Below are 15824 nucleotides of genomic sequence, written 5' to 3' on the forward strand. Positions count from 1 at the left end.
CGCGTCTTTTTACAATCGCCCCTGTATGCGCGCGTTAATCCACTACATGTGATGCTGCCACACTGCAAAAATATTCAGAACCCGATATATCCAGTGAACCAAACTGTACAGATGAGTTGGGGAAAAAAAGGACAATTATAACAAACATTGTAAGATGGCATTTAAACAAATACGATGCATTCTTCGATTGAATTGTAACCATCAAAGCAATGCGGGGGTGGTGGGTGAGAGTTACACCCTCCCACGTGGTTATGTGCTGTCCGTCTCAGCCCGAGCCGTGCATGACGCGTGGTGTGGTGCGTGCCCTGCAGCAGTGTGCAGTGGTTGTCAGTTAGACCTCGCCTATCCCAATTTTAAATTGCTGTGATCGATTACCACTATTGGTTATCGGTCCAATTTCTCCATTGATCGGGTGGAACAAAGAAAATTGGAACAAAAATGCCTCGCCCCATTTCACCCCTGCGTGCCATTGGACGGGAGGTGAGGGGCAGGGCTTGGTGACATCATAGGCCACGGCATGCTATCGGGTGGATTCCTCCCTTCAGAGAGGCAGGATTTGGGGGGAGGCCGATATTTTGAAAGGAGCATGTATAATGGACTACGAAAAAAATAGTCGTCAAAAATATAAAAATAGTCGTTAATAATATAAAAATATTCTTAGTTTTTTCGGTAAAGTCACGTTGAAGGGAAACAACAAAATAATAATATATATATAAAACAATAAAAAAATCTCACGACGTTTCGACCATAACTCAAACGGTCATCTTCAGGTGTGTTGGTTTGCATAAATGTATTTTTAAACGGCGCATTTATTTATTTATAAAAACGTTAGCGCCACGCGCAACGATTTGGCAGTTTATTTAGGACTAGTCCATCTATATTCTGAAAAGAGGAGGGGGGAGACGAAATTTTTTATAATGTATGCTGTCTAAAAGCCACTGTAAGCGTGGACAATCAATTAAGACCTGAAATGGTCAATTAAGACCTGAAATGGTTTATCAAAAAGATTTGATAAACCATTTCAGGTCTTAATTGATTGTTCACGCTTATAGTGGCTTTCAGACAGCATACATTATAAAAAATTTCGTCTCCCCCCTCCTCTTTTCAGAATATAGATGGACTAGTCCTAAATAAACTGCCAAATCGTTGCGCCTGGCGCTAACGTTTTTGTAAATAAATAAATGCGCCGTTTAAAAATAAATTTATGCAAACCAACACACCTGAAGATGACCGTTTGAGTTATGGTCGAAACGTCGTGAGATTTTTTTATTGTTTTATATATATTTTATTATTTTGTTGTTTCCCTTCAACGTGACTTTACCGAAAAAACTAAGAATATGAATTACTGCAGTCACGAAAGCTTTAAATCAAAATATAAAAATAATCAGGTAGTCGATGCGTTATCTCAGTCACCTGATTGTCCCCAGCTTGAGTTAAAATAGCAGTTAAGGGTTTGTCTAAATTTTCTGTTTTATATATACAATTACAAATATTTTGAGGTGATTTCATAAAACATGGAAATTGCGAATATGCAGGGCTTTTTGATTTAAAAAAAAACATACCCTCTGAATTGAGTTTCAAAGATTATTGGTGGTGACAGTGAAGTGGCCGCTGTAATGTACGTTTCGCCACTAATGTATGTGACTTGGGCCGGCATGGTTATCTTTGGCCAAAACAAACCCCCATGACTGACACAGCAGCACGGGGGGGGGAGGCCTTCACCCAGTAATGTACTGTCAAAGGGCAGAAAATTATTATTGTCGCTATGAAAGCGTTTTAAATTATCAGCACACATTGTGCAAACATGGCTGTGCCCTTGTGATGGTGTCTGGTCGCAAGGTAACCAGTGGGGTTTTCAACTGGACCGGCAGCGGAATCCCAACTCTCTCCAACATCAACATCCAAGTACCTCACGGTATGAGCAGAACCCGGCTCCTTTGCCCTTTCTTCTTAATCGCCCATCGTAAAAAAAAAACTACATCATGACAGTTTGGTGGAGTTTTATAAATCACCTAGTTTACGTGCAGAGTATTTGTCACTGCTATTTTCTGGAGGACGTAGAGAGGGCTCGGGCAATGCCACTGAGGTCCTTTTAAATCTGCGCAGGGGCCTATCGGTAAACTTTATTTTCCAGCAGAGCAATGTGAAGGTCTTGTACAAGTCCTCAGTGACAGCATGATAACTATCATACGATGGTTGTTACTGCAACACAATCTATTTTTTTCAGTTTGTGTTTCCTTCCATTTATTCGTTCACATAATAGTGGATGTGCGAAGTCTGTTCGCTCACATTATTCCTAGCTTCTGTTGCTCCCCTCTTCCATTTTCTCCATCCTCCAAACATGCTTCCCATCTCTAGATTTGAAGCTTTCGTGACTGCAGTCACCTACGTGACTTCACCGAATAGAACCAAAGAGTATGCTTCCCATCTATCAACTGAGAACTTCCCCACATCTCCGCTCATCCCCACACTGCCATATCCCCCTTCCCCCCCTGCCCTGACAACCACTACGCCACTCTCTCCACCACCTGACCTGGCGGACTCATCCCTACCTACAGTATTACCACCCCCTCCCTCACCACCACTACTCCAATCTCTCCGCCACTCCGCCTACCCCACTCATCCCCAGGGCAGATGACGATGATCGTGGGCCAGGTTGGATGTGGGAAGTCGTCACTGCTGCTGGCCACCCTTGGTGAGATGCAGACCATGTCAGGAGCCGTCAACTGGAACAGGTGACCGCAAGGACGCGCCTGTGGCTACAGAGGGATGGAGTAATGCCCAGTTTACACGTCTTCTGCATTTGGAATACAAATCCCATGCAACAGCAGCTGACCACACACAAGGCTGTGATGTGGGCACGTCTTGTAATGCTGTGTTCTTTCTGCTTTTTTAGCCGGGTGGGGAGCCCTTCCACACCAGATGGGCGAAGGAGGTACTGCAAACATCACCGCGCACATTGCACAGCTCCCACCACATCTACCTGCTGTGCACTCGCTGGCACTGGGCTATAGCGCTCGGCTTTGTCACGATACTTCCGGCCCGAACGCCCTGGCAGCAGCAGAGATAGGTCGTTAAACCCGCCACCACCCGACACAGCCAACTAGTAAGGTTTGTCACGTAAACAGAACGTGGCCAATTCGTTACTAGTACAGCACTAACCGGTTGTGTGTTGGAGAGTAAATCCACAACATTTACAATCTGTGTACGACGTTTCGCCTGTAATTACGGATGATGATGCTAGTTGTAATTACTGGCGAAACGTCGTAATTAGATTGTAAATGTTGTGGATTTATTCTCTGTGTGCTGTACTAGTAACGAATTGGCATGTTCTGTTTACATGACAAACCTTACTAATTGGCTGTGTCGGGTGGTGGCGGGTTTAATGACACATTTATATTCATATTTACGCGATCTAACCCACAAATTATGTATTATGGATAATATTGGTCGCGAAAGCCTATGTGTTAAACTAGCATAGATAAGATCGGAAAAATTCAAGCTCGTGAAATATACTTTTCACGGCAATTTTTAGTGTTAAGTTTTATATATATACTTTAATTCATGAATTTATATTTTTCTTACTGTTCTCATTTCACTGCTGAAGGCTTCCCTGCACCATTACAGTCACGTGGGTTGTTTCATCATGCTTCATCAAACTGGTCGGAATGGGTTGGTGTCGTTGTGGAGGGTGGGGGGACTGAGTGCCGTTCAGATGTTACTCGCAACTGATGTTTGCAATGGCCGCAGATTGAACTCAGGACGCTGGATTCAGAGTGCAGTGCGCTACCGCTACGCTTGGCAGTGTCAAGGGCATTGACATGGCCCACCCGTAGTGTCTTGGCCACGTTGGAGAGGTTCACGGTTCAAATCAAACGGCTGCCCTGATTATTAGGGGTGCCGTGGTGCCGAGATGTTAACTACCTCGCCTGGTATGCAGGAGGTGGTGGGTTCGATCCCGACCCTGGCGCCTGCTGCTGTATATTAGGAGTTTGCGTGTCTCTCTCTCTCTCCCCCCGTGGTTGCGTGGATTTTCTCTGGCTTCACCGGTTTCTCCTTCCACATTTAGAGTCAACGTGCGTTTAGAGTATTTGCCTGCTACAAATGATAGGTCACTTGGTTGAGCTATCATGTGTGGCCAGGTCACTTCTGAAAAAGAGATCTATAGCTCAGCGGGCCTTACCTGGTAAAATAAAAATAAATACATAGTAATACTACACACTGTCTGCTTCACAGTCGACGTTAACGATCCCCTGACGTCATTTGCAAGGGTAGGCCATTGTGTACTGGCATCAGGGCCTAAATTAGCCAATTAATACAATTACCAAGCAATTACTTAATTGCGATGATGCACAGTAATGATTGCCTCTAACTGACAAACTAAGGCCCCAGGTCACTCTTGCAAATGATACGATCCTGGTCTCACCTGGTTTGACAAAATAAACTGGAAACCATTATGTCTTGCATCGGTCAAGTGGCGATAGCAGCAGCGGGTGGCACTGGGTGGTGTTGAGATTGATTCTCAAGATGTCGGTGCACCCAATATGAAACAGAAATTATCAAAAAACGTTTGACTCAATTTCCGTATGAGCATGCACATACCCACAGACTATTGTGTAATTCCTACACAAAGTAGCAACTGTCAAGATGCAAGGTTTTCGAAGTAAAAATATCAAATCAAAACTCGACACCCTCCCTCACTACAGGCTATCCTGAAAGAGTATCTTTTAACAGCTTTTATTTGACAACATTCGTCAATATCACAGTGGACTTAAAGAAAAAGTATAGGCGCAGTTTAGACATTACATACTACATATATCTGCGTTTATTTAAATGTCTACGTTTATTTAAACATTATTTGGTGATGCTGCTGTTGCTTCGTTGGCAGTGGTGCACAAGCACTGCTAACAATAAACTCAACATGTTCATCAATAACACTGTAGCCTTAAAAGGAAAGGTGTAAGTACAGTATACATATTATATACTTTTCATTTAAGGCCACAGTGTTCTTGATGAACGTGTTGAAGAGTGTTTTGCTAGCTATGCTTGTGCACCACCGCCAATGCAAACAACAGCATCACCACCACCAAATAATTTGTTTAAATAAACGTAGATGTCGTCCGAGTTTGAGAGGGGTGGGGATAAAAGGGGGAATGGGTTTGGATTGAATAAGAGAAGAGGGTTGGAGGTACGCTCGACCCCAAAGCCGTCGCTTTGGGGTCGAGCCACGTGCCCTCTGCTGTGCCCTCACTGGACACCACACAAGTTACGGACGTGAGGCAGGGCCCAGAGGGAATCGCCCAAATGCACCGCTTCTGAATGCAGCAGCAGCAGCAGCAGTAGCAGCAGGTTGTGCCCATGCCCAAGCCTGCCATTTGCATCGGCGCATCACTGAAGCGTTGACCTTAACACGCACTTGGATGTTACATGCAGCCCCCTGGATTGCGACGGCTCCTCTGAGGAGAGAGACAGGTACCGCCACCGCGCTTCAGCGCCACCCTCCATAACCCTGTGCTTGTGCATCGGAACGTGCATGTGCATGCCCATTCTTCTGTCTGTCCGTCCATCGTTGCCGTGGTCTTTGGCCCCCGTTTTTGGAGACCGATTTGCCCATTCACGCAGATGAGCAACGGTCATTCTTCGGGCAGGGCTGAACCTGGGACTCCATACACTGGAGCACCACCACGAAGTCCTTGATCCGGCTATGAAGCGTCTTCCACTAATGGATCGGACGCATTCAAAGTTCCCACTCACACAAGCATCCAGCCACAACGTTGCAGAGGCCAATGATCAGCACATATTTCTTGAACAACAAAAATACGGGCAACGCTGCATATCTTGTACCTTGTATTTATTGCAAATCGATTTTCATCTGAAACGAACATTCTGTAATCGCACCCCTCCACTGGAACATCCGAGTCAGCCCATGGTACCTCTTGATAGGGGTGTTTTTGTACCGGATTATGTGCCATGCCGGGCCATAACACAACCGTGAAAACCCTGGCCTCACACGAAGACGTCTGAATCTGGCCCAGGGCCAGAGGTAGGGTAAATCTTGAGTTGCTCATTCTGCAGTGGGTAAATATCTTTGTTGGGGGGAGCGGTGGCCCAGCGGTTAGCGCACTGCGCTATGAAGCCAGGGACCTGAGTTCGATTCCCGCTCACGGCCAACACCAGCGACGATTATTTGAACCGGTCCTTGGCCTCCCTTAGGTCTACTTAGCCTCAAATGAGTACCTGGTGTGGTGTGTAAACATCACCACTGGGGAGACAGAGGTGGCCGGGCGTGGTGCTGGCCACTCACCTCCTCGTGTATGTATTTATGCTGAACTTCTTTCGCACCGTATGTAGCCAACTATGGTAATCGGCACTCATTGGTGCGTCTCGTTAGCAGCACTCGCCCCAACAGTATGTTGTAGACTCTACGAGAGATCTTTGTCTAGATAACTTGGTGCCTCCCCAGTTGTGCCGGGATGGCTCGGCATGGCCCCGGCATGACTCGGTTATACCGAGGAAAAAAGGTCTAAAGTGATTGCTGTACACACTGAATACAAGATGCATCACAGATAATACTATTTGTTTCAGTATCATAATGTCTACCGACCATGGCATGTCGTTTTTTTAATCCATTGCAGATGAAAAGTCGTGTTTTGCAATTCTATCCCAATGCGGAGTGTGGAGAAGCAGACCTGTGGTTGAGCGCAATGACCCAGGGCTCACTTCACACGGCATGCTGGAACCTCCCCAATCTGTTCCCAGGTTTCCATGACGTGGGTGGTACGATATCACTTCATGTCCATTAGAGCAGTGGTTCTCAACCTTGTTTGGCTCATGTACCCCTTGTTGAATTTTGTTTCAACCGGGTACCCCCCTTACCTGACCCAACATGTTTCTGAGAAATAAATGCATGAATAATGAACATTAATATTTTAACCAATTTTCCATTTCGTGAGTTATCCTAACTAGCTCGTAACTGCAAGCGAATCAAACAAATTCAAAGGACGCTTTGCAAGCGTGACGTAGTTTGTTTGCACTCGCCCGGTTACTCTTGGTAACCACATTGGTACGATCAATGAGTTTAGAAAGGTCTTCTATATCGTTGTAGGTTACCATATGGATTAACATTATATCGTAGTTATTTTATATTGGCAGATTCATTCGTGATTATTCAATGACTCTCACGTATGATGTAATTCCACACATTAATAAATCGCGTCACGTACCCCCTGGAACATTGCCACGTACCCCCAGGGGTCCGCGTACCCCCGTCTGAGAACCACTGCATTAGAGATTCCTTATTCTCGCAAGAACCGTGATTCTTCTGTGGGTGATTCCAATGATGAAACCTTTCTATTTAACGGGATTATAGCATGGCTTCTGCCATGAAAGAATCAACAGAATGTGAATCTTAGTCATTCGAGCCGGCTGGAATCCACGATCCTTCCGGCTGCTAGGGGTTGGAGTAAACACGGTCATATGGGCGCCACGGTGTCGAGATGTTAACTCCCTCACCTGGTATGCAAGAGGTCGTGGGTTTGATCCTGACCCTGACGCCTGTATATTTGGAGTTTGCATGTTCTCCCCATGGTCGCGTGGATTTTTCTCCCAGCCCTCCGGTTTTTCCTTCTACACATAGAAACATGCGTTTAAAGTATTTGGCTGTGATAAATTTGCAGATGATAAGCCACTTAGTGGAGCTATAAATGATAGGTCACTTCGTTGACCTATCATTTGTGGCCAGGTCGCTTCTGAAAAAAGAGCTGTATAGCTCAGTGGGCCTTACCTGCTAAAATAAAAAAAAATAGTTTAGTTCTCGTCTTCATACAGAGAAGTTGCTGTGGTCCATTAAAACATATCTTATCAGCAGCTATTTGCTTGACTAGCTATGAAGTGTTTTGACTGATGTACTCAGGCAAGAACAGCAGCAGCAGCAGCCGCCACCATCTGTCAGTGGTGGTGGCATGGCTCAAGTGCCTGTGATTGGGACTCGTGGCACCACAAGGCCACAAATAGCGAACGCTCACTGGCAGAGGTGTTGAGAGCTATCTCACTGTACTTTGGCTGCTTGGCACTCTTCTCATTGTAGCGGAGGTTGCTCCACCACATTGTGGTATTGGAGGGCAGCCCAACGCCATTAATTGCCGACCTCCACAGGGGATAGCTCTGACACAGTGCAAGCCGAAAGCAAGTGCACTCTTCGGGCAAGTCCCTGTGCATTGCTTTGAACTACATGTCATTAAACTAGTGTCGAAGCTTTCGTGACTGCAGGAATTACTCTTTGGTTCTTTCGGAAAAGTCACGTATAAAGAAATAAAATAAAATAATAGAATGCGACGTTTCAATTGCAACACAAGCAACCATCATCAGGTAGAAATGAATGAGAAAACAAACCTAGTAAACTCGGAAATATAATGCACTACAACACAGAGAGTCGGCCAACACAACAGTCAACAGCCCACCTGGTTGATTACGTTCTTCCAAAGATTGCAAAATTTGAGAGAGAGACAAAACATAGACACGGAGACACACATTATGGTTGCTTGTGTTGCAATCGAAACGTCGTATTCTATTATTATTTAATTTTATTTATTTCTACGTGACTTTACCGAAAGAGCCAAAGAGTACATGTTCATTAGCCTGTGCCATATCCATTGTATACCCACATTGTCCCCACTTTTTCACAAATGACGATACCACTCAAGCAGTCGATTATGTCATGTCCCCCCCCCCCCCCCCCCGTGTGGCTCATCTGTCCAGCCGAATTATATTTGACTGTGCATGGCGAATATGCGTGTGTGTGTGTATGTTGATCTTTTTTCGCACCGTACGTATCCAACCATGCTAAAGCGGGCCCATTCAGTATAGCAGTGCAACCAGGATTAATCTGGCATGGGGCCGCAAAGACGTTGAGCTCGGTGTTCAGAGACAAGTCAGGCAGCTTTCGCAAACCACTGCAGAGCCAGTAAAATCAAGTTAACCACAACTCCCGGGCTGCCCGTGCTGTCCCACATCTTTCCCCCACCAATCCGCCACGACGCTGCGACCCTCCGGAAAGTCTTGTGACTTGAGGAAAACAGTCGCCTCTCTATTCATTAGGACCTCAATAACGTCCCTTGTCATCGCTTGAAGTCACGTAAGCCCTTTTGTACCCATGCGCATAACCTTTCAACAATGCGAGTTCAACCGCGATGAAGCTTCGTAAAGCTGAATGGAGTTCAAAATAATTCCCAAACAAACACCTTGTGAAAGACCCAACGCAGAAGATACCTGGATATGACTTGCACAAAGCTCATGGTCCACCCCAAACCGCATCCGCACAACCCATGGCAGATGCGGATACCTGATGCACAATTGGAAAATAAAAAAAACTCCCCAGTGTGGGACCCTGGTCATCCAGAACAGACCATACAACGTATAACGACGCAACACTCGATCCACAAATACGAAGGGGCCATCACAGCGATATAATCCACTGGCTCCTGTTGCAGTCATTTGGGTTGACCACCTGATTGTGAAATTGTAGTTGTTGCTCTGCATCTACATCAGCCGTACGAAAGAAGAAGATTGCTTGCAGGCGTCAGATTTCTGCTGACAGTTATTGGCCAGTCATTAAAGCCTTTGCCTGGGTAAGGGAACCTCCACACTCTAAACAACCACGCCACTACTCATGGAAAGGGAGGATATTGAAGAGTTGGTTATCATGATGCACCTGGGCGAATATTGATTACCATAGTGTAATGGTTATTAACACGCTGGACTTGCAATCCAGAGGGTCGCCGGTTTTGTCCAATCTCCCAGCGCAGCAATTGGAACAATTAGCGAGTCTCTTAAATCTCTGCGAACTCTGTCCACCCAACAGTATAAATGGGTGCACCAGTTATTTAATAGAAAAGTTCTGTGTGGTGAGGAAAACTCACGCTTTGCCCAAAAACGTCTGGCCAAGAATGGAAGAGTAGGCCAACATATACCATACAGATGGTTTCTCTAAAGTTCGCCCTGAGTGATAGACCCTTCCGCCAGCAGTGGCATGAGCAAGAGATTACAAGGCTGCACCTTTACCTTTTGCACGGCACGCTGGCTGGTGGCGGTGCTGTCCCAGAGTGCTCGTCTCAGTGGGAACGTTGTGGGCATAAACTTACGGGGTCAACTTGGTCAACCCTGGGGAATTAATAACATTGGTTACCACTCTGTGAGTAATCCAACAGTGGTCCTGCATAGAGGTTAGCTCTCGCCATGGTAATGTGTAATTTCCTCCACGGGCTCAAAGTGACCAGCAGCTGAGGCAGGCACCTCCCCAAGTCCCTGGTTAACGTTGGAGACACTTTGAGGAGAGGGACCAGACACTACAGTTTATACACTGCGGTATATACACAAGCAAGTTCACATATATGCTGACTTAACAATTGACTTCTCTTGGCTTAAGTCTGCATTATTTGGATTCAAACATCAATTTAATGTTTTACTTCATAAAATAAATGTAAAGCATTACTAAGTGTCGTGTGATAAATATATACACACGCACAGCATATCATTTATATACTGCATATATACATTGATATATATATTCACACTATGTAATAGTATTGCCTTAGACTGCTCAGTATGCTCTTCGTGTTCGCCTCTCGTGCCCTCCATCTGCTCCTCTCATTGTGGCAGCCGCAAGAGGGGTCCAGTCGCGTATGCAGCGCAGAAGCCGTGGCTCCTCAATGCCACTGTGGAGGAGAACATCACCTTCGGCAGCCCGTTCATCAAGCAGCGGTGAGCACGGCGTCACGCGGTGAGCACGGCGTCACGCGGTGAGCACGGCATAGCTCACCACGTGACGCTCTGTTATCAACACTGCGCTGGTGCTCACGTGTGGGCGTGTTTAATGCCATGGTGGCGATATTTTAACAAGCTCGCCTGGTGTACAGGAGGTTGTGGATTCGATGCCGACCCTGATGCCTGTATATATGGAGTTTTCATGTTCTCCCCGTGGTCACGTGGATTTTTCTCCCCGGTCCTCTGATTTTTTCTTCCACATTTAGGAACATGCGTTCAGAGTATTTTGGCTGCTATAAATTTCCACGTGAAAAGCCACTTCATTGAGCTATCATTTATGGCCAGGTCGCTTCTGAAAAAAAGCTGTATAGCTCAGTGAGCCTTCCCTGGTTTAAATGAAAATAGACTTTCGTAGTTTATTAAATAACTACAGTGGGTTAACATGCTGGATTTACTTGCAATCTATAAGTTGCTGGTTCAGTTCAATCTCCTGGCACAGCAAGTGAAATAATGGTGATAGTTTCTTTGAATTTCCCTGCCTCTGGACTTTCGTTGTTTTTTTTTTACCTGAAAATATGTTGCTTCCACCACAGTTCCCCAACGTTGATTGGCAGATCACGTGCGATGTGCTAAAGCGCAGGGTACTCCCGCCTCTCGCAAGGTGGAAGTCCATCCAAAAGTGGCATGAGCAGATTTCAGGGCTGTTCCTTTAACTTCATATGGCTAGAGATTAATGTAATGGATGAGACATGATGGGGTGTTTCTTGAAGGATGCCAATCTAATTGTGCAGTGACTAGACCAGAAGTATATGTGTGTGCGTTTGAGCCGTTGTGTGTCGGTGTGTCCGTAACTGTGTGTGAGCGTGTGTCCGTAACTGTGGTGCTGGCCATCCACCTCATGAGCCGTGCCGGCCTTCATAGGTACTTGCTAACAGCACTTGCTCCAACAGTCTGTTAAGGCTATACTGGGGATATCTGTCTTTGTTAATCTTAAGAGTGTGCACGTGAATGTGCGAATATTGGAGGAAGTAGCCACCCTCTGTGAGTGGCTAGCGGATGTGCCATCTGTTGAGGAAGTTTCAAGAGCAATCCAGAGTCTGAGACCAGGAAAAGTGCGAGGCAGAGATGATCTCCCAAGTGAACTGCTGACGGAGGGTATCGATTTTTTTCAGGCTGTCCTATATAACATTTTCTGTCCATCTGCTGCAGCAGAGGTGTAGTAAATTTCAAAAGGACCTACATCTTTGCTTTATCGACCACGTAAATGCCTATTATACAATCAATAGGCCAGGGCTCTGGGTTACTGTTCATGCTTTGGAGGTCTCTGACCCTCTACTCTCAATCATTAAAGACTTTCATGATGTTGGGCAGGCCCAGGTAAAGCTGCGTCGTCGGGAATCAGTGCCATTCCCTGTACACCCCAGGGTTCGACAGGGATGTTATCTGGCTCCTACATTATTTTAAGTTTCAAGAGCAATCCATGTGGTTTGAGAAGCTTTCCGCGGCTGTAACAGAGGAATGTTTATCTGGTATAGATACAATAGGAGGCTGATCAATGCCTGGATGCGGTTAAGGGCTTACTAATGGTCAACCATGTTACATATGCTAATGATCTGGTAATTGCTGCTCACTCTAAGATGGAGTTGGAGACTGGCTGCTGAACCTGGAAAGTGTCACTAAGAAATGGGGCCTTACCATCAGCCCCACATAAACAAAACACCTGCCTGGGTATTTTGTGTCATAAAACACTCCACCCCCACCACTCCCCATTCGTTTTGGGACAGTTGTGCAGAGAGTGGAGAAGTTTCCGTATCTGGGAAGTGTGCGTATGACCAACTCTGGACAGGCAGCGGAGATGTCAAACCAAATAAGTTGAGCGCAATAATATATTCATCAGCTGCGTAAGACTGTGTGAATCAACTGGGGCTATAACTTCATATGAAGTCACGGGTCTTCTCGGCCACAGTAATGCTTTCCCTTCTCGATGCTTGTGAAATGTGGAGCCCTTTAAAGGAACATCTGCGCCGGTTTGAAACATTCAAGATGGCCTGTCTACGAGCCATCCTGGGTTTAACCAGACTGGATTGTGAGGCGCTCACAGATCCTTGAAAGATCTGGACACAGTCTCATCAGTGTGTTTCTCCGGAAGGCGAGGATGCGTTGGCTGGGTCATGTAGCCAACATGCCCAGCCACCGCATGTCGAAGTTGCTTCTGTTTGGCTGGATAGAGGGGGCTAAATTGGTGTGGTTTGGACTAGACGGCAGATGGACTGATTTGGTACAGAAGGATGTATGGGCTGATTGGACTTGCCAATGACTTGTACATTGGTGTTAAGATTGCCTCTGTGGAGAAGGCAAGTTAAGGATGCTACTGGACAGTTGGAGGCAGTCTCCCTCCAGCAACAGCCGAGGGCAGAGGAGCAACGCTCAGAACAACGAGCAGAGCGTCAGGTGACTAAAGCGGAGAAACTTGGCCTAGTAGAGAGCACAGATGGTGCATCTGCCAGTCATCTCCGTCAGTCAACCCATGGCACCTGGGTCTATACCGTGACCTCCTGTCAGTGAGCCTTCGACACTTCACGTGGCCTCACAGTGCACTTCGCCTAGCACAGGCACTGCGGTGACGTCACTGCCACTTAATGGTGAACGGCAGTTGGTTTTGTATGTGCTTTAGTGTGTGAGTATATGAGTATGCGTTCCTCTGTGTGAATGTGTGCGTGCTTGCGTGCCTGATTGTTCCATGCAGGGCACACGTGTTGTACCTTACAATTGGTGCCTCGTTTGTTCAAACAGGTACATTGCAGTGATTGACGCCTGCTCTCTTCAGCCAGACATTGATATCCTGCCACAGGGAGACCAGACGATGATCGGAGAGCGGGTCAGTGTACTACCACCATTTGCACAATCATTACAAAGTGCGTGCCTAACCAATTCTCCTGCAGGGTAAAGTGTATTACCACGTGATTCATTAAGATCAGATTAAAGCTTTATTCAGGCCCAGCTGCAGGTGCTGTCAGATGTGGGGGGTGGGGTGGGGGTCCCGTCGAGCTGCTGTGTGGAGCCGCCACCGTAATGGTGATTCACTGCTAGGTGGAGAGAACTTGGGTGGGCCAGCAGGACATTGATGGTCCAGGGCCCACCCCGGGCACCCACCTAGCACCAGCCCTGGCCTATTGCATTGAACCAAAGTTCATTGTGAGTAACATGAAATGTGTATGTATTTTGGTGTCATCCTTATCATATTCATAGTTATTCTGAATTGCTTAGCGATTGCCACGCAGTGGACGCTCTTTGCGTTGCGTATACAAGGTGTGCTGCTCGTGTGGATAATGAAGCTGACAGAAGGGACTCGAGAATGATGTTTTGACGTCAACTTCCGTGGGTTGTTCTGTAACACGAGATGGTGTAAGGCTCACTGTGGGAATTGCGAGCGGGAATGTCTGTGTTGCATGGTGTGACACCGATCGCATCACAATTGGGTGATAATTGGTATAAAAAGCCAACGAAACTTTCGGTAAATATTTCCCTGATGTGTTACTTGTCCATCGTAATTTAGTGATGCAATTTCCCATCCTGTGGCAAATGCTGTTTACCCCTTTCAGCTTTATTTGATAATTGAGTTCAATTGGATTATTCATATTATTCCCTATTCATCATCTCAGCAGTACTCACCAGAAGCTGTTACTGGGTGACCTGATTTCAACATTTTGACTGCTGTATAAAAGTTTCTGGGGTGCATTTTCAATCGTCTCTTCAGTATTCACTACCTTTTGGAAATGACTTTTTCCCTTCTGCATCCTGGAACTCCGTATTTCTCACCGTGTCTCATAACAAATACACGTGAAAGTAATGTGCCTGAATGGAGATTGATTTGTCTATTATCTACACATATTATAGTCTTATTTTTATATATAGAAGCCTAAAGTGATAATAAAAAAAACTTGCCAGTTCATACGTTTGTTGAAATAACTGCAGAAAGAAGAAATACATAAAAAGCGTTTGTCATGGTGTATGATGTGCCAGGACGCATGTCAAAGCCTGAACACATTTTGATACTTTTGTTCCAGCCTCCAAACGTACGCATATTTCACAGTTTATCGTGGTGATGATGATGATGATTGTGTACGGCCAATGAAGAGCAACTAGCTATCAGAGGTTTAGTTCAAAGATATTTAACCATTCAATTGCTTTGTCTGAGAGTTGGTGAATTGCAGAGTGTTGTTGGGGTCACTGATGAGCTCTGTCTAGAGGAAGCTGTGCAGTGTGGTTGTGGGTTCGCTGATGATCTGTGTGTAGAGGAAGCTGTGCAGTGTGGTGGTGGGGTCACTGATGAGCTGTGTGTAGAGGAAGCTGGGTAGTGTGGTTGTGGGGTCACTGATGAGCTGTGTGTAGAGGAAGCTGTGCAGTGTGGTGGTGGGGTCACTGATGAGCTGTGTGTAGAGGAAGGTGGGTAGTGTGGTGGTGGGGTCACTGATGATCTGTGTAGAGGAAGCTGTGCAGTGTGGTGGTGGGGTCACTGATGATCTGTGTGTAGAGGAAGCTGTGCAGTGTGGTGGTGGGGTCACTGATGAGCTGTGTGTAGAGGAAGCTGTGCAGTGTGGTGTTGGGGTCACTGATGAGCTGTGTGTGGAGGAGGCTGTGCAGTGTGGTGGTGGGGTCACTGATGAGATGTGTGTAGAGGAAGGTGGGTAGTGTGGTGGTGGGGTCACTGATGAGCTCTGTGTAGAGGAAGGTGGGTAGTGTGGTGGTGGGGTCACTGATGAGCTGTGTGTAGAGGAAGGTGGGTAGTGTGGTGGTGGGGTCACTGATGAGCTCTGTGTAGAGGAAGGTGGGTAGTGTGGTGGTGGGGTCACTGATTATTTCTGTGTAGAGGAAGCTGGGTAGTGTGGTGGTGGGGTCACTGATGAGCTGTGTGTAGAGGAAGCTGTGCAGTGTGGTGGTGGGGTCACTGATGATCTGTGTGTAGAGGAAGCTGGGTAGTGTGGTGGTGGGGACACTGATGAGCTGTGTGTAGAGGAAGCTGTGCAGTGTGGTGGTGGGGTCACTGATGAGCTCTGTGTAGA

The 15824-nt window shown here is 46.4% G+C and overlaps 1 protein-coding gene across 4 annotated transcripts in view; it reads left to right on the forward strand.

Annotated features, from left to right (window-relative positions):
- Positions 1-15824, forward strand: part of LOC116945488 (ATP-binding cassette sub-family C member 8) — a 130580-nt gene that overhangs the window by 65361 nt on the left and 49395 nt on the right. For 3 of the 4 annotated variants that reach the window (XM_076069296.1, XM_076069298.1, XM_032959829.2), the window contains exons 16-21: positions 1840-1915; positions 2630-2735; positions 2897-2935; positions 5434-5472; positions 10657-10758; positions 13555-13639. In XM_076069296.1, coding sequence (XP_075925411.1) covers positions 1840-1915; positions 2630-2735; positions 2897-2935; positions 5434-5472; positions 10657-10758; positions 13555-13639 — 447 coding nt within the window. The remainder of the gene's footprint in view (positions 1-1839; positions 1916-2629; positions 2736-2896; positions 2936-5433; positions 5473-10656; positions 10759-13554; positions 13640-15824) is intronic. The other variant, XM_076069297.1, reaches the window with a different exon arrangement.

This window comes from Petromyzon marinus, chromosome 24 (assembly GCF_048934315.1).
Source record: "Petromyzon marinus isolate PM22_M1 ecotype Great Lakes invasive population chromosome 24, UKy_Petmar_22M1.pri1.0, whole genome shotgun sequence".
In the NCBI taxonomy this organism is placed as follows: Eukaryota; Metazoa; Chordata; class Hyperoartia; order Petromyzontiformes; family Petromyzontidae; genus Petromyzon; species Petromyzon marinus.